Source organism: Gavia stellata, chromosome 4 (genome assembly GCF_030936135.1).
Source record: "Gavia stellata isolate bGavSte3 chromosome 4, bGavSte3.hap2, whole genome shotgun sequence".
NCBI lineage: Eukaryota > Metazoa > Chordata > Aves > Gaviiformes > Gaviidae > Gavia > Gavia stellata.
The window spans coordinates 70,535,521-70,555,179 of NC_082597.1; the positions used below are offsets into that span (position 1 = coordinate 70,535,521).

At 40.7% G+C, this 19,659-nt stretch overlaps 1 protein-coding gene across 7 annotated transcripts in view; it reads left to right on the top strand.

The window, feature by feature from the left end:
- Positions 1-19,659, top strand: part of CALD1 (caldesmon 1) — a 117,328-nt gene that overhangs the window by 87,879 nt on the left and 9,790 nt on the right. For 5 of the 7 annotated variants that reach the window (XR_009483956.1, XM_009817960.2, XM_059816584.1 and 2 more), the window contains 5 exons: positions 705-1,728; positions 2,363-2,446; positions 7,428-7,576; positions 12,238-12,493; positions 14,120-14,260. Coding sequence is in view for 6 of the 7 variants with exons in the window: in XM_009817960.2 (XP_009816262.2) it covers positions 705-1,728; positions 2,363-2,446; positions 7,428-7,576; positions 12,238-12,493; positions 14,120-14,260 (1,654 nt within the window). In the remaining variant the exon portion in view is untranslated. The remainder of the gene's footprint in view (positions 1-704; positions 1,729-2,362; positions 2,447-7,427; positions 7,577-12,237; positions 12,494-14,119; positions 14,261-19,659) is intronic. The other 2 variants (XM_059816587.1, XM_059816589.1) reach the window with 2 other exon arrangements.

Below are 19,659 nucleotides of genomic sequence, written 5' to 3' on the forward strand. Positions count from 1 at the left end.
GAGAGCAAGATCCAGTCCTGCTGCCTAGAGGTGTTGAATAGCATGTCTTAAGTTAGGTGCTCTGCTCACTCCATTTTCTAACAGGTTGTTGTCCCTGTACAGACAATCTCAACCTCACTGCATCCTTAATTGCCAGGCTATCCCATTATGGACGGTATCTGTGGATGTTGTTGCTGAACAGAAGTAGCTTCTTGTTGCTAGAGAAGTTCACTGAAGTCAGAAAGTATCTTGCTTGTGTAGCATCTTCAAAAGCCTGGTGGGAAGATTGTACATAAGACATGTACGCCTCAGGCCAAGCTGAAGGGTGCCTTCAAGCAAGCTAAGGTCTTCCAAGTATTCTGCTGCAGGGCACAGCAGGGGAGGATGAATTTTTTAGGGCTGTTAATATTTCAGCTGCTCCAAGCATCAGGGACCGTTCCAGTGCCTACTGAGGTCAGTAAGACTCGCGGGGACTTCAGCGGCTGTCGGAGCTCGCCTAGAAGGGAACCTTTCCAGGCTCTGACACTGTGAAACACCGCATTCCTACACATGTAGAAATGCCAAAATTAATCTCCGGAACCATTTTGCTAAATTTTGAAGTATGAAACCTGTTCTGTTTTCAAACCATGGAATGATGTTACAGCAAGCTTTTTTTCTAGAAACAGCTAAGCACATACATTGTTAGAAAGTTTTTTTTTTAATGCAAAATTGTCACTTTTGTGTAGTGTGGCAGAAGAGGAAACCAAGCGTACTACAACCACAGGGGGAACAGATGATGAAGCTGCATTGTTGGAGAGACTGGCAAGACGGGAGGAGAGACGCCAAAAACGTCTACAGGAGGCCCTGGAACGTCAAAAGGAATTTGACCCCACGATCACAGATGGGAGCTTGTCACTGCCCAGCAAGAGAGAAGTAAACAATGTGGAAGAAAACGAGACCACAGGGAAAGAGGAAAAGGCTGAAACACGCCGAGGACGCTATGAGATTGAGGAAATGGAAACGGTTACCAAATCATACCAAAGGAACAACTGGAGACAAGATGGGGAAGAAGAGGAAAAAAAAGAAGAAAAAGACAAGGAGGAGGAGGTACAGGAGGAGAAACCAAAGGAAGTCCCCATAGAGGAAAATCAGGTAGATGTGACAGCAGAAAAATCCACAGCTAAAGAAGAAGTAGTAGAAACAAAAAATCTAGCTATAAATGCAGAGGAACACAAAGCAGAGAATGATACAAATGCTGTGCCAGAAAGGGAGCAGAGTATAACGGATGCTGTAGATAAAGAGAAGCTTAGGGATGAGGAAAAGACTGAGGAAGAAAGGAAGAAAGCAGAAGAAAGGGAGAAACTTGAGGCAGAAGAAAGGGAGAGGTTAAAAGCAGAGGAAGAAAAGAAGGCAGCTGAGGAAAAACAGAAAGCAGAGGAGGAGAAGAGGGCAGCTGAGGAAAGAGAGAGGGCTAAGGCAGAAGAGGAGAAGAGGGCAGCTGAGGAAAGAGAGAGGGCTAAGGCAGAAGAGGAGAAAAGGGCAGCTGAGGAAAGGGCGAGAGCTAAGGCAGAAGAGGAGAAGAGGGCAGCTGAGGAAAGAGAGAGGGCTAAGGTAGAAGAGGAAAAGAGGGCAGCTGAAGAGAAGGCTAAGCTAGAAGCAGAGAAATTAAAGGCAAAACAAAAGATGGAAGAAAAGAAAATAGAAGATAAACAGGTAAAAGAGAAGAAAGTACAAGAGGAAAAACCTCAAGCAGCTTTCCTAAGAAAACAGGTACAGTAAACATTTTGCACCAAAATAAGACACCTGTGGTTTATGAGAAATGTAATGCAAGAAAAAAAAAAAAGATTGACTCGGAACTTCCTCACAGATCTATTCCTGCACTGAAATGACTAATACTTGTGCTCTCTCTTGCTCTCTCTTTTTTAAAAGAAAGCTCCTTACTTCTGCTTACCAATAATGTAGTGCACAACTTGCCTGACCTCACTCCATCGTTCAAAGAAAACCTTGCATGTTCAGACCTCCGCATGTTTTTTTGCTGCCTTTTTTCTCAGCTACTATAAACTGGCTTAATGCAGTAACACATGAGGTGGAGGCAGACACATCTTGGCACAAAATATTATGAGCACCTGGTAAACTGTGTGAGGAACGTGTGTGTTCAATGCAATCACAAGAGAGTGCTCTCTGCTGGGACATGTGAGCATGATGCCACGCAAGGGAGAAAGGCCCAGATGGGGGAATGGGAGCATTTGGAGGGGGTGGAGGGAGCACAGCTGCACACGGAGATGTGGGCACAGCAGCATATGATGGAGATGTGGCTGCACACAGGATTGGTACATGAACACAGTGTGGAGAAACAAATGCAATGTTTTCATATTAAAAAAAATATTCAAAACAAAAAACAAAGGGGGAAGAAAAAGAGGTTAAAGTGGAAGCTAAAAAGGAAAAGTTACCAGATGAGAAGCTCCAACCCACCTCCAAAAAAGATCAGGTAACTTGTAAACCGTTGGTTTAGATGTTGTAGGCAAACTCAACATAAGAAAAAAATAAGGGACCTATAACCGAAAGTTGCTTGTTCAGCAGAGTACTTAAGCGTGTGCTTCACTTCAAGAACGTGGGTAATCCTGCTGAAATAAATAGGGATGAAGCTACTTATGTGCTTAAAATGAAGTAAATGCTTAAGTATTTTGTTCTTTCAGGGCTTTGGAACCAAGTCCTGTTTGTCTTAGAACAAACATTTTAGGAAATTCAGTTTGGTCAATAATGCAAGGGTGGTTTGCACCCTAGGGATGAATTTTTCAGGACTGTATCAACTAATCATCCTTCCCTGATTTCCTCCCACTTTACTGTGAACTTTTTCCCTATGACTGAGACCTACTCTTACAAAAATAATAATCATCTAGGCCCTTTGGCCACCCGACTGCCTTAACTAATGATTTTCCCCCAACTGCAATGCTCCATGATATAAACTGTGCATACCCAAGATTCTTCTTTTGTTTTAAAGAAAAAAATCTACAAAATTTACTGCATTGCATTTCCACTGTAAACACAGGAGCTGGTGCCATGGTGTTTTACTGTATGGTAAGTAAATAAGATTTGGGGATCATTTACTCTTCAGGTTACAGCTGGACACAGGGAGCCATTTTCAACGTTGTGTAGCAACTGTGGTTTTGGTTCAATGCAGCACGTATCAAAACACCCGCTGATTCTAATTGGACATCGAGACTGGTCAGGACCTTGGAAGTTTGGACCCATTTGGGTTCAGCCAGGTCTGTGTGGCTTAAAGGGAGCCACAGCACAGAGATCTAGTAACAGGCAGCATGCTGCCTGTCCAGCTGCTTGGGAGCATTGAGGGTTGTAGATGGTCTAGTCTAGGGTCCTTAGACGTTGGATTATTTTGGAACATGCTGTAGATGCTTAGCTCACCCTTGGAGAGTCGTGAAGACAAATAATATCATAAGGTTTTATGTCCAGTTGCCTGGCTTAATCATCCAGGGTATCATATTTTGAGTAAGGTACACGTGAGATTGAAAAGGCGAATGAAGTGATGAAGATGGTTAGAAGAAAGGTTCCTAATGAACAGGGAGAGAGATTGTCAGTACTAGAATAAGTTACTCTAGAAAGGGGAAGAGTTAAATGGAGATGCGTCAGAAGTGTGCACTAGAAAAACTAAACAATCATTCTACGCTAAATTAACTCGATTGCGAAAGCAGAGGAAAGAGCTGCACAAAAAATAAGGGATGGATTGTATTAAGGGTTCTTATAAGACAGAATCGGCTTGTAATATTCACTGTTGCACACAATCTTTGAATATTGCAAGTAGAAAGAAGGCTGTAACTTGACCACAAATATTGGTTTTGGGGGCGACTTGAGACACAATCATCCTGCTTGTGTTTATGTGGAGCTTAGTCAACTCTCACTGGTGCTCTCATCGTGCTTTTAAACTATAGCCACAGGGCTAGATTGTTCCAGGATAATGGTAAGACTTTTAAAAGTGACTTATGATTTTAGTGCTTCCATTTTCAGATGCTCAAGCTGAGACAATTTAAGAGAGTCCCACTTTTAGTGTAATGCTGAATACCCATCCACTGAAAGGTAAATCTTTTGCACATGTATCAAGCTGAGCATTCAAAGCTCAGTTTTGAAAATCTCAGTTGTTACTTCTTGGCTTGTGAAGAAAAATTGACACTCTCAGACTCCAAACAGAGTGAAGATCAGGCTCCCATCTCCACTCTTTCCCCCCCTTCAAGGACATACAAATTCAATGAGGCCTATTTCTAAACCAGTTAAGAGGATGGCAGTATATCAGGAACAAGATCCTGAAGGAATACGGTGTATCTACAAAATCACATTTTGCTTTTGCAGTTGTGCAACACAAGCACATGTCCTTTCTTAATGTGACCAAAATCTGGCCCTCAAAGTTCAGATTTTGATCAAATTAGCAAGCAAAATCTGTCTCCTTTTCTGAACTGCCCCACAATTTTTGGTTCTCAAAAATGGCCTCAAAAGTTCATAAGAACAAACTTTCTCATGATGTGAGAGTCCTGGTATTTCCTGCTTCCAGTTTGGCTAGACATGCTGCAACAGTTGCTTTTCTCATAGTATTTTGGTATGGTAGTTGGCTCTAAATGGAAGCCCTAGACCCAGATGCCCACAGCTTTTAAGTCACCAAGTAATTGAGCCCAAATAAGGAATCAAATTTGCCAAAGGGCCCCAACCTCCGTAACTGATTCACTGTGGTATGAAGGTGTTCAAACTCCAGATTTAGAAATCGCAACTCTCAAATATTAGCATAACATCCTAACAGGAAAGAAGCAGTGTAGACAAAGATTAAAATATAAATAAATAAAGCTGGAAATTAGCTAAACATGCTTTTGGTTGTGTTCTGTCTTGACTTGATGGTCAAGATTTGTGAGAGCATGTGAACTGTTTTCAGTTCAGGTAATACCACCTGTCTACTCCAGCTGGAGTCAGTGTAGTCCTTTCTATTGAATTCAGCAGAAGCTGAATTAGCCTGTAATTTAGGGACGCACTGAGACAAGGGAAAGTACTTGTTCTATTGGATACCTTTGGAATGGGACATAATGTTTTCTCCTTCTGTGCTAATCAATGTCTGTTTTGGCATTAAAATTGGTAGGAGAAGGATTGGGCCCAAAAGCTGTGAAATGTTTCTGTAATATCTTGTTTTATCATCTTCTTGAATAAAGAGGCCAAGCTGTATTAATGGTTTTCTCAAGTGCAGGCACATTACCATAAATCCTACTGGCTTCTGAAATCTTAACCTATTAATTTTTGAACTATATTGTTTTAATATTAGTTTTCTCAGCGACTTCAATTAAGATGTAAGAGATATGACCCTCCACAGTGGACTTCAATACATCAGGCAGCTGGAAGTATTGGCTTTGTAATGAGACTTAGAAAGGTCTTGATGAAAATCTCGGCAAAGGAAATCCTATGCTCTCAAAATCCCAACACAGACATCCTGGCACGTGAAATCTTGCAACAATCAACATCACTGGTTTCACTATCACCCTGACTGGGACTGAAGGGTTAGGAGATTGCTAACAGGCAGCAGAGACTTTTGCTGTGGACATGATCACTAGCTACAATCTTGCCCAGATTTGGGAGCACCCAAAAGATGTTACTGTCTGATGGCATTCATTAGGCTCAGTGAATAGCCCTGGTTGTCTCAGCCCAGCTCCTAGAAAACAGAAACCCATTTCTTGAGGCTGCTAGCAATAATGGCCATGTTTGCTAGCAGTCATAGCATCATGGCCAAAGAATGCATGGTCATGGAAACTGAACTCCCCTCTTGTCCGTCAGGGCATTTCTGCCAGGTCATGGCTAAAGCCTGTTGGCAGGAGAGGTTGGGGAAAGTCTGCACTGCTGTTGCCTGCTCTCAGGACAGAGCGAATGTCTCTGTGGGTTGTGTCCAACGTCCCTCACCAGTGGCAAATTTTCTTAAGCAGTTTAACCACCCAGTACTCACTTGTAGCGTGTGCCACCATGGCATTGTCCATCGTATGAGTTTCTGTGAGCAAGCAAACTGGCCTCAGGTAAAGTCAGAGGCTGACTTTGGGACTTCACTCAGCAGCTTAATACAACGCCTTAGGAGGATCTTGACTATGAAGACTCTGAACTGCTCCTTTATTGGTAATATCGTATCTCCCAAAGCTCTTCTTTGATGAGGGAGGATATAAAAAAAAAATTTGATTTGATTTGTGTGTGTGTATATTAGTTTTTTATTTCAAGGTGCAGCTTGGAATGCCATAAAAGCAGTTGTGTTGCAGGCAGGACTGTTATGGAAGTTCTTTTTCTTTCTAGTTAGCAAATGGGATGGCAACAGGCTTCCAAGGGACAAAAGTACTTTTTTCTAAAGGTCGTCTTGTGAATTTTTCACGGAAGGTATGTCTTGCTTGCCAGCTAGAATCTTCCTCCAACATGGTAGAGCTGGAAAAGAAAAAATAAAATTGGAGGCAAATGTTTCATCTGCTACTGTTGAAAGTTTATTTAGGCTGGCAGTCTAACTAACTGAGTGGGAATAATTCTACCTGAGGATAAAGAACTTAAATCAGTCCATATCCTCCTCCTCTTATCAGTAGCTAGCCATGACTCAGCATGCTGGGATCAGGCCAGCTCTGGTATTGATAAATACTTCAAGCTCATAGCTCTGAAGGAATACTGGAGAGTGAAATCCATGCACTAAAATATACTTGATTACTATTAAGAATTATAGGACAAAGCTTTGTAAGGATAGAAAGAATTTTTGCTCTAGTGTTTCCAGAGAGAACATTTGCTTCTTCATAGGATTAAATATTCGTGTCTGATAACACTATCCATGACTAGCCCCTGGTAGGACTGTGCTTTTTGTCAAAGTTTTACTCTGATATAAAGATAATTTTGTGTTTTGGCCATTATTCTTACAATACTGAAGTAGCCATCTGCTATGACACTGGAAAGAGTGTGAACTTTGTCGAGCAAACTTGACAGTTGGTGAAGGTTATGTGTTATTTTCATTGCTCCAATGCCCTAAACCTTATACCAAGAATGTATCAACAAGCCTAGTCCCAAAGAATTTGCAACCTAGATTCTTAATAGGCAACAGGTGAATGATGCTGCAGTAGGAGGGAAGAGGGTTGGGGTGCCTCAGTGGGGTGCAGCTGCAGAATGAAGCAATGTGGTAGCATAGTCCCATGGCCACAACAAACTTTGCAGAAGACTGATAAAGTTATTCAAGATGTTTTCTTCTTGAATTCAGATCAGGACAGCAGAGTGGTGGTTGGTCACAGTTTAGAGCTTTACAGACTACTTCTGCCATAAAGCATATAAACATTTTGAGGACAGTTGCTTAGTTAGTCATTAATACCAAGAAATCTGTGTTCTTCAGCTATTATTTAGAATGCCTCATTGTGACTTCTTTTTTTGTTTGTTTTTTTGTTTTTGTTCTATGATTTATGGTCTCTCGTGAGCAGGTAAAAGATGACAAGGATAAAGGAAAAGCACCCAAAGAGGAAATGAAAAGTATCTGGGACCGTAAGAAGGGAGTTCCTGAGCAAAAGGCACAGAACGGAGAACGTGAACTCACTGCCCCAAAACTTAAACCTACTGAGAATGCTTTTGGGTAAGTTCCAAGTGAGCACGGGGCTTGCTTATGTTATAGCAGAGCAGGGGGGCATCTCTGGGTCTCTCTTTAATAGCCTCGTAGCAGCTGAGTAGAAGACTTCATTTGGCAACATCAGCAGAGGCTCTAGCATTCATTGGGTTGTAGGTATGAATTAAGGCTGTTGGCCTGTTTTCTAACAAACTACCCCCACATTGTTGCAGTAACAAAATGAAGTACAGAAAGCAGATGTAAATAATAGTCTTGCTCACTCAGTAGAGATGAGTGGCTTATTTCTGCTCTGCTGGGGTTTTCCTTCCTTGAAGGACATTTATTTTTTAATATCTGCACAGAGGCCAGTAATGACCACAGCCCAGATTTTGTGTTCTCTAATTTTTTAAGTCAGATCTCAACTTTTACTGACGCAACCTATTTCCAATTACCCACATGCTTTTAATCAGACTCTGCATATCAGTATGGAGCACAATCCAGTTGGTAACTCTTGAAAGAGCTTGTTTCTTGATTTCAAGGCAAATCTTGAAAATAATGGCTACTCTATAAAAATGGTTTTTCAGTCAGGTGAAAACCTCTCCTAGCCAAAATGTTCTATTTTTTGCCTTTTTATAACCTGTATCACAGTTTGATTTTTATTTTTCTTTTCAAGGCAATGTTAGCCTTATGGCTATATTGGGAAATTCAATGAAGGTAACAAATTTCTAGTGAAAAGTTTATTAAAAGAGGATTCTGCCTGCTAAAAGGAGGGGATACATGAAACAGAGCAGAAGTTCTTCCTTTTAGCAGAAAAACAGGAATGAATAGGTTAGAAATCTAATTTTTTTTCCTTCTGCACCTCTCTTTCTCTTTTACATTGACACAGGCAAAGAAAAGGTTAAGCTCTTCAGGCACTTTTAGAAATCTGTGCATGGCAGATGGGATTTGCTGTTGTATCTCAGCATTCCCTTTGTGATTCTTCCGGGAAAAGCAAACTTTCTCAAAATAAAATGCGGTTCAAAAGTCCCTGGAGACACCCTGACCTAAGGCCAAAAGACAGACAGAGATGGAGATGGAATAGCAGGAAATGGGCCTTGCTGAGAACTGTCCTGCTTCATGACTTGGGTCACATCATCAATAACGAGAATGGTTTTCTAAAAATATTTTTGTTGTGTTTTCATTTGCTTTACTTCCTGTGGGAGACAGGCCTTAGTGGCAACATGCAGATTTGAGTTTCCACTCCTTTTTTTTCTGTTTTTCTTCTGCTATTTTCCAAATGTGGGAAGAAGCCTGTTTAATAGCCTTTTATCAGCTTGACTAGAAGACTTGGGTGGGCAACATCAGCAGAGGCTCTAGTCTTCATGGGTTGTTAGGTATGAATTAAAGCTCTTGGCCTATTTTCTAATGATTTGCCCCCACATTGTTGGGCTTTGTTTGGAACTACCTTTCTTCTTGTTTTTACGTGAACATATCAGATACTAGTTAGGAAGCATGTAACTTGGCTAACTCTAAGTGGTGAGGACTGAGAATAAAACAGGGTAGTGGAGGCTAAAGAAAAATCTTATCTGTGTCTTGTTTGTTTACGTCAGTCAGTAGGAAAAATACAGAATAAAACCCCATTTTATGACTTCCCCTTCCCATCTCCCCTCCCACCTGTCTTCCTCCCTATTCTCATACAGGACTGCAGAAGTCCTAAATATGATGTAATATGTTTTTTCACATTGTTCTGACGTTTTTGGCTCCCACAAACCACTTCTTTGCTTTTCCTTCTTGTCTGAAAGCTGGCAGTAAACTTCATTTCTTAGCACCAAAGAGGTGCTTACGAAACTCTTCCTCCACCCACCATCTCAATACTAATTTCCCAATGTCGACAGTAGGGAACAGAGATTCCCAGAATCTGTTGAAAACAGAAAGAGTTTGGGAGGTTGAGGAAAATAAGCAGAATTACTGCCAGTTCATTGTTTGCTATTTTGGATTATGTAGAACCAGTAGGGGAAGTCCTGTAAGCTGCATGGGAATAAAATAAGCTAGAAACTTTAAATGTTCTTCTTTGTAAGGATGACAAAATCGTTACCTGAGGTCTCCAAACAAATATGTTAAGACTGTGTTCTACCTTTGCCTTTTATCAGTTGAAAGCTGAGAGTAGCTGTTAATTTCATTGAGGCTATCTGCACTGAGGTCACTGAAGACTAACCTTTCTTCTGTGCTGATGTAAACCAGAGTGGCTATTTATTAAGAGAATCTTGGCAAATGTTGAGTTCTTGGGTTTCTTAATTCTGAGGGCTGAGTATTTGCCCTTGCCAGGGATATCATTATGTCTATCAGAAGTGACCTCTTGCATCTTCTTTTGGCCCAAAGCTTGTAGGTCTGGGTGGGTTGGCAACACAGACTTTGGAGACCAAGAGGAAAAAAAAAAATAAAAAAAAAAATTAGTGAGGTTCCTGGGATGTTTGCTATAGAGGCTACAACCTTGCAATGAAGCAGGAAAGCCTTAAAATAGCCAGGTATTTCTCATGGCCTGTGCAGGGTAGATGCACTGGATCCTTAGAAGTACTTAGTGCCTTATAGAGGCTTGTGGAACATTTTGGGTTCTCAGTACTCTGCAAACTGAATCAGAGATATTTCAGGCTGGACACACAAAATCATACCTTGCACCTCAAGTATTGGTCCTCACTTTGTTTTTGAATGGGCTAAATGAAATTTCAGATAAAGGTTCCAACATTTTCTCACAATGCTTTAGTTAATTGTATATGTATTTTTCACGAAAAAAGCGTGAGTTCCTTTCTTTAATTAGACATCACTACCAGATGCAAGTCCTTATTCGTGACCACTTACATTAACTTGATGCTTATGGTGGAGGGTGATCTTGTGGTTCTACTTTAATGGTTTAAGTGATTCCACTGCAAACACACATTCAGGAATAGGGACTGGAGCAGAAAAGGATTGTGATAAAGTGATATTAGGGAAATACATATTATGTACTTGTAACTCTAGGTTAGAAAATCAGACATGAGAATATATGGGGGGTACATACATTCACAGATCTCTGGGACTTTTTTTCTTTAGCTTTGCTTTGTGGTGTTATGCGAAAATACATTCTAAAACTAAGTAAACACATTGCAAAATAAGTGCTAGGTCCTACTACTTTAGTGTTGAGCTTGCACAGATGAAGTACAGCAGCTGAGTTCACATAATAGCATCAGTTTGGTTATGCTATTTTGCCATATGTTTTTTAATGATACAATTCCTAAATCATGCATGTCGTGCTAGAACCAAATTTCATCCAATTTGGTAAGATTATAGTGGGGCAGAGGACTCTGTTAGTAGAGTCTATTGTGATATTGAAACCACAGATAATTTAGCTCTGGTCCTACAGCCTGTTTTATATGGTTAACTCCATCTAGATGAGGCATCTATCTGAATGAAGTGTACCTTTGCAGGATTGGGTGCGATTCACCAGATTGCAAATTTATATGATATTTGTTTTGCATGTTGTAATCTCTAATCTGATCATCGCTAACAGTTATTCTTGGAATGCTTGATTTGTACCATCTTGTGGTATTATACTATGCAACACTCTGGTTGCATTAATAAAATCACTAATATTCAGCTTTTTTAAATGCCAATGGAAGAGAGCAGAAAGTTTTTTTTTAGAAGAATTCGTAAGTACATTCCCTTTCTGCCTCTTGTGAATAGCACACTGACACTTCTTAGGTACCTATCTCACTGTCAGCAATAATATTAAATGCACTCAGGGAGCAGACATTTGTCTAAACACTGGTGTGGTAATTGTTTAACTAGGTGATGCTATCTGACTCTGTTGAAAGTATACACTTTGTCTATGCAAATTCTTTGGGTTTGGGTTTTTTTTTCCGTATTCTTTCTTTCTGTCTCATATATTACAGTTGGAAAACTTCTGGTTTTGTCATGTGGAAAGTTGCCATTAATAAATAATTTCCAGTTCCTTAATAAAAAGTCATAGTTTCCCTGGAAAATGTCAGCAAAAGATCTGATGAAGCTTTCTGTTTATACAGGTTCGGAGAGTTCAAGTGATAGGTGTTATAGATGAGATAGGAACCTTTTTAGGTTTATAAAACACTGTTGAAGCTGTAAGATTCTCTCCCCTCTCTTGTCTCCTCCTACTTTCCCTGAGCCAAGTAACTTACTCTGTCCCCAGAGATGCTTGTCTTTTTCTAGAGAGTTTATAAAAAATATCAACAGAGAGGAATTAGTTATGGCTTTCCTTTGCTTTGTTTTCTGTATGAAGTATACTATGCTTTTGGAAGTGTTTGCTCTGTACACAAGCTGCAGAGCAGAGGTGTGAAATTGTAACAGTTTACTGTATACCATAGAGATCGTGATGAGATATTATATCTCTTGCTGAAGTTACATGAGATGTTAAATATTTCAAGCTCAGTTCAAGCTGAGTTCCTAGGTAGGGAGGTGCAGGTCCTGTGCACACAAGCACATGAGAGACTCCTGGGAGAGGTGCTCCTCGCAGTATCCCAGCCTGCTAACTCCTGATGAAAATGTTTTCTGCCTGTTGTAGTTTGCAATGAGCAAAAGGTCTTATAAGGGAGTATCTTTGAGTGCTAGGCTTTCACGTTGCTGGTGAGCGCATGGCAGTGGGTGGCTCTGGCCAGGAAGGGAAAGCCCATTGTGCATCACCTTCCCTTTCATTTCTTTCCCAGCCGCTCCAATTTGAAAGGGACCACAAATGCCGAGGAAGTAAAGCTGGGGTCTCAGGTCGAGGCTGGAAAGCGGCTAGAAGATCAGCGCCGTCGCCGAGGTGAGAGTGAGGAGTTTGAGAAGCTGAAGGAGAAGCAGCAGGAGGCAGCGGCAGAGCTGGATGAACTGAAGAAGAGGCGGGAGGAGCGCCGGAAAATCCTGGAGGAAGAGGAGCAGAAGAAGAAGCAGGAGGAGGCTGAGAGAAAAGCCAGAGAGGAGGTAAGTGTAAAATATGAAGTATTGGACTCTGTTTTTATTCCCTTGTTATTACTACATCACTTCCGCTGGCTTTGCATTAGTTGATAACTCTTTACAGCAGTGTCTGCACAGACACTTTTAGGCAAAGAAGTTGGCAGGGCTGGAGGTCGATGGATCTGTATTTAACAAAAGGGCAGAATGAAGCCACGGGAGACTGGCTCATAGTTGAGGAAGGAGCATGCAAAGAAGGCAAGACCAAACCCAAGCATACAGGCCAAAGTGTGCTTCTCCTTCTTGGATCTGATGCTGCTGTGTAGGGAATTGCTGCTGTGACTTTGCTTCAAATTGCACCCTTTATCTGGGCCCTCTGGGTTGTGTGCTCTTCTGGGCATCGCTGTTTCTTAGTGTCTGTCAGGAGATGATCTGTTGCAACAGACCTTGATTTCAAATATGGTACCCAGCATTAAAATCACCCCGTTTTCTAACCTTCAGATTTAACTGCAAGTATGCTATATTTGTTACCAACTGACCACATCACACAGGTGCTCTAGTGAGGACCCCAGGTAAAACATGCAGTTATCCAGGGTAGAAAGAAAAGTTACAGTTCTAGCCTCAGGAAAGACAGGGCTCTAATAAATGTCTTCACGAGTCAGGATTTCATCTGCGATAGTTGTGAATTTCTTATCTTCGGGGGATGCAAAATGTTGGGGGTAGTGTTATAGCCACAGAGTTCTTAATTTATTCTGGGTGTATTTTTGACATTACAGAAATTGAATTACAAAGCACATGTCAACATTCGTCTGCTGCAGATGAGCTGGAATGCTAATGTTATATATAGTTACGATGGGCTAGATCTCATTAAGAAGATATTCTTGTCTATTTAAATATTGAGTACCCAAGCACATCTGTTTGCTTGTACTTCCTCTGCCAAGGGACTCTATAAATAGGATTTCCAAATCTCTGGTGCACCATTTAGGAATCTTAGTTGTTTGGAAAACAAATTGTAGATGAATAATAATAGCGTATGACAGCTGAATGCCAATTGCTTTAGTATACTAAGCTCTTTAATGTAGAACTAAATAGATGCTGAGATTGCACAACACCTTGCTGGTCAGATCCTGCTGACTAGCATTCGCAATGGTTGTGCTTTGAGGGTTTGACTTGTAGCTTATGAAGTAAAAACTCATGTTATCTCTTTGGAGGGAAAACTGTAAGCATTTAATCTTCACTTTTTTGGGCACCTATTGATTATTCCTTGTGAAGTATTAACCTTGGCACAACAAGTGCCAGAGTAGATGGACAGAAGAACAGTACAAGGATGATACGTGAAGATACAGAGAAACTGAATTTGAGTATTTTTATAAATGTGCCTTTTTCTCTCTTTAAGTGACACTATATGGCAATAAATCTGGTGACCTCACTGTGAGGAGACACTAAAGCAGCACAGACTAGCTGTCTTCCTTGCCTCCTTAACGCTGTGATGGATTAGCAGCAATACATTGCTAGATTTCAGATAGATCACCAAACTTTTTTGGCTGGCATAAAAATCTGTTTTTAGAAAATCTGGTAAATGTTTGTGGGACTGGAAAGCCCTGTAATGGTGATGTAGTTTCTGAAAGAATAAGTGACCATTCATATCTTTTTAAGGAGGAAAAGAGGAGGATGAAGGAAGAAATTGAAAGGAGAAGGGCTGAAGCTGCTGAGAAACGTCAAAAGATGCCGGAAGATGGTGTATCTGAAGACAAGAAGCCATTTAAATGTTTCAGTCCTAAAGGTTCATCTCTCAAGGTATCCTCCCCACTAACATCTATATAGTACAGTAAAAGTAATGGGGGTTGCATTCCAAACCAACAACCAAACACCAAAGCAGTGTGGAAATAGTTAAAATCAGACCTGGGACAATGCTCTGAAAGAGACCTTAGCCTGAAACCTTTAGCTGAAAGACTTCATGCATTGAGATGATTGAAAAATTAGAGATCCTTATTAAAAATAGAGTCTAGACTGGGAGTTACCTGTTCTTGTTGATGAAAAAATGTTGAAAAAGGATCTTCACCTTCAAGAGAAAATTGTTTTGGAAACTTAGAGCTGTATTAGTCTGTTGATTTTCAATGTTAATTTGTTATAGGAGTGCTTTGTGAACTGGAGTAGATAAAGATCACAAATGTTCTCTCCTTCCACATCCACAACTACTTTCTTCCTTGCCAGATTACTTTGTCTTTACGCATATTCAGCCCAATCATCATTAATTGAAATTGCCCCATATGGGAGTTCTAGCTTATGTCTAATCCCCCTAAAAATAACATCTAGAAGTACTGGGCTGGATTTAATTTTCTTACATAACATGAAAAAAAGCCCATTCTGTTGGTGCAGGAATTTCTAAGTGGTCTTCTGTGGCCTATATTATAAGTCAGATAAATCAATTAAATGGCCTTTCAGCATGGAAGAGGAATCCTGGCCCCACTGAAATTATTGGGAACTTTGTTTTGGTATGCAGTCCAGTTGCTTTCTCAGCTTAAGCTCAAACTACAGATCTATTAATCGTTTTCAGCTATCTTTTCCTTTTCTCATTTTGTCATTAGTCATTTAAGAATCCAAAATGCTTGTCAAAAAAGGCCCCTTAGTGGGCAGTAGGAGAGAAAAGAACCAGGTGGGAGGTTATCAGGTCGGAGCTCATCGGACCATGAAGTAGATCTCCATGGGATTAAGAACTGTATTTATTGAGCGACAAACTGCATTTGGTCAAAATTATATTTCCACTCACAGAAAGCTACACTTCGAACCGATCTGGAGCTTCAGCCCTATACTGTTTTGGGTCCAGTTCCAGCAAATACAGTGTCCAAATGCTTTTGACTGGACTTGTCTTTGACTTCTCAGACACGTCTGTACCTGAAATACAAGGACAGAACACATACAGCTGTAAACGAAGATTGCCAAGCTTCACGACTTGCTCTTATTAGATAAACCTGGTCTTGCCATTTCAGTTACAAAAGACCATGTCAATAACAGACACTATAAATGTACAGCTTCTTCCCAGCCCTCCTGGGAGGGCTTCTTTTTCTTCTTTCTGTTTTTTGAGATGCCTTTTATGACATACATTTAGAGCTTTAGTTCACAGATGACTCAGAAGAGAGGAAATTATGCTTTAAAACACATAATAGAAAGATATAGATCATAATTTTGGGGAGAGTGGGAAAAAACACTGGATTTGGCAGGAGGTTAATAGCTTTCAGAGAACTATTCTAAGTGTATTTTTAGAGGAAAGCTGGAATTTTCCATATGTCATTAACCATCCAAGGTCCAATTTTTTATGATGATAATTGTTGCTGGGTTTTATGGCTTGTTAGGTAGAAGTTTTTGGTTACAAAAACTGACATATGTAACTCTGTACACATTTTCTTCTCTTTTCTGTCTCTGAGAAATTGGTGATGCTGTACATACTCCAGTCTGGTGTCTGTGGGTGGCCAGAGTAGATATGTAATGCTGCTGAACTTCACACCCTAAACTGTTTCTTGGCCTTCTGTGGTCAATAGCTGAGGAGAGAATAATCTCATTTTAATAACCTGATGTCAAATTTGATGTCAAACTCCAGTTTTTAGAAGACAGTATATTTTGCTGCCCTTCATTTGGACAGAATTCTCAGGCTGGTCTAACCTGGTTGGCACACAGCTTTCTCATTGCCTGTTATGCACTGCCCAAATTATCTTTTGGCTTGTAAAGCATCTGGCACATATTTTCTCCCTTGATTAATGTATCGTCTGGTTAGATGTGTCATGAGTCATGTGAGAACCCTAAATGCACAATTGTGGGTGGGCATTTGGAATTAATAATGAAAAAAGGGAGGCTCAGTTTTAAAATACTGTATGATACATGTGCACATTCTGACTTCTCCTAGATCACAGTCTGGCAAAGCATCTTTTTCTCCTTCCTTGTCCTTCCTGTTGTGATAAGTTTTGGGGAACAAAAAGAAGTTCCTGGGAGTGACTTAGATGAGGAAAGTAGGGTGTGCTGTTTACCAAGTGAACTACAAGAACAAAGGAAAGAACGGAGATAAACTGAAAAGGAGTGTGGCATATTATCATATTATGGACACTGCATTTATCCATCAGGCAGGACATGGACTAGCATGACATGCAGGCTCAGAATTGAGAGACCGAGACGTGCAACTCATCTCCATGTATTACATGGCTCATGGATGCACATATATAAATGTATGTATACAAACATGGACATAATATACATACAGTCTTATATTTAGAAAGAACTACTGTGATTATCTACTCTGGCCTCTAATATATCACAGCCTACACAGTGTTAACAGCTCCTGTTGTTTTAACTGTTAAATATAGTATTTCCCTGAAAACTGAGACAGTCCTTCAGCAGAATTACTACTGCAGTGTGGCGTCCTCCCAGTGACAGCACCAGGGCTGGTCCTTTCTGAGGGGACAGTGAAGAGGAAGCATACAAAGTAAATACAGGCCACATTCATCACTAGATCAGGGACAGAAGCAGCTTGGATTTCTCGGGGCTGATGGAGTCCCTGTGGGCAGTAGCAGCAGTACCAAACCTCTCTTCAGCCTCTGGCGTCTCTTGGTTTTTTTTATGAGGACAAAGACTGGAATAACCTCTGCTGGTCTCCCATCCCTCTCTAGCTCATGCTTTCCCTAGTTTAGTTCACATAAATGGTGCTGCAGTAGAAGAATGAGATTTCCTGCATAATCTTTGTTCGTTTTCCTTTTTAGACAAGTTTATTCCTCATGTTTTCTTTGGGAAGGAGTGTTATTGACTTCTTGTATAAGTAATATCTAGGTTAATCAGGAGAGAACAGGATATTTCAATACTAAGTCTCCTCTTGGGGGTGAGCTCCACCACTACAGAAATGCAAAAGCTGTTAGGGACTGAGAGGAGGAAGCAATGGCAGGAGGCTGGGAGCCTGGGATATCTCCTCACTTTGCAGAAAATGTCTCCTGGGAAACATGGGCTGATGTGGCAGCCTGCACTCTGCAAGGCAATTCTGACAGCTAAGCCAGAAGATAGGACTTTTCAGGTCTTGATATTTTTTTTTTTTTCCACTTCCTTAAAGACCTGTCTTGTCCTATCTCATTATTGCTCTCAATACCTGACAGCTGGAGCAGTGACTGGAAAGAATTAGACTCCACACAATCCATTCTTCCTAGATGACCTACTCTTGCAGCAGAGGGAAGACAGAGTGATAAGAACAGGATTTGTGACATTTCTTTTTCCCCCATCTTTGATGCTGATGGCAGCACTCTAGTCTGGCAGGTAAACTGGAGTAAATTGGTACACAGCTGCTGACAGCAGGAAGAAGCCCAGCTGTGCTTAATGAAGCAAAAGAGCACATGAGCCACTCAGGGAGGATAAGGAGAAGCCACTGGACTCCCAGGGACTACCACTCAAAATGGATTTCCACTAGATTCTTCCACCTGTTGGATATGAGGCAAAATTATAATACAGGGATTTCTGTTTTCTGCATGGATTTCTTATTCCCCTTCCTCCTTGACCCATTTTTTGAGAAGAGTTTTTCTATATATCAGTTTACAGCACTTTCTGTCGCATAATATGTAATACCCAGTTTAAAATTCCTAAGAATCATTTAATAGCTTTGTACGAAACAAGTTTTACTGGGAATATCTAGATGGGTCCCAAGTCATTGGCTCAAATTGCGTGTTAACTCATTCCTCTTCTATTTCTGTTCTTGGAGAATGTACAGACAGAAGACGGTGTGCTTTGACACCTACACTTTAACTGCGTTTTTGATAGGCAAGATATTTCTTGCACAATCAGTGAACTAAACATGTCTATTTAATATTGAATGTGGATAAATGCATACATATATCTCTGTATAACATCTCGCTTAATTTATTCCTTGCCACTTGTATGTGCTGACCCCATTGAGTAAGGTCCTAATCAGGTGTGAGACTCCACATGGTTTTGATTTATGTCCATTGGTTTCATTTCATCTGACTTCACCAGCGAAGGGTAGGTGTCCATCTAAGCATTTTGTTGTCTAATCTAAGCTTCTTTGGTAGTTAGTCGAGGTAGTTAGTCCACCCTCAGTGGACAAGCAATTCCACTTTTCATGGGGTGAGGTCAGCTCCTCTGCCTCTCCACTGACCGTACAGGAAACCAAAATGAGTAATTTTGACTAAATGCTGAACTTTCAAGCAACTGAGTTTAGGTGGGAGAGATGCAGCCTGAGATCCTGTGTTCTTTCTCTCTGGTCAGAATTTAATTAGAGTCCGGCAGGTTGCCTTTTCGGAGTACGTGTGTGTTCTGTGTCAGAGGCCTTGGAAAGTATTCCATGGTGACAAAACATAGTCCAAGCTATTTAACAAGATCCTGTTCAAATGAATGCAGCAAAAATATTATTTTTATTTCCTGGTCTCAAATTGAGGAAATATCTTGCATTTTGTGCTAACCACCTTGCTTTGTCTATTTCTCTTACAGGTCTATTTTGTAATACTGTTTACTGTATGTGCCAAACATTTTAAATTCTTTGCATGGAGTTTGTGTGGTGTGCAGTGGATAAATGACCTTTAGATGTTGCTGTTCAGTCTAAATGTATTTGACCTATATGTTGAATACATGTGTGTATACAGGTGTGTTTTCTCTAAGTGTATTCAGTGTATGCTTCTGTTCCATGTATACTGTGGAAGATGCTCTAGAACAAATTCTCATATAAATGTTCAGAAAATGTGTTATCCATCCACACAAGGCACCTGCTTCCTTGGGAAGAGGACCATGTTCAGCTCTGAGGGTTGCTTCCTAACTCTGCTTTCCTATTTAACTTATTTTCTGGTTTGCTTCCTCACTCTGCAGTTCTGAACAATCCCCGGCTTACTCCTGATAACACAGCATGTGCTCTGCGAATCGCTGCTTCCAGCGGGTAGAGAATGACCCCATGTCTTTTTACTACAGCCCCAAGAATACATGTCTGTCTTACCCCCAACCTATCCCCCTCTTACACCAGTGACTACTGCCGCCAGGTTTTCCTGCTGTGTAGAAACATCTCCTTCCTGAAGACAGGAAGACTATAAAGAGTCTACTATTAGCATCTTTTAAGCATCTTTTAAGATCTGTCCCTTTTGTAAGATTTCAAGGGAATCTCTGTTCATCTGAACTGGAAGATGCTGTAAATGAATTATTAGATGGTTACCTTGAGTCCTTTG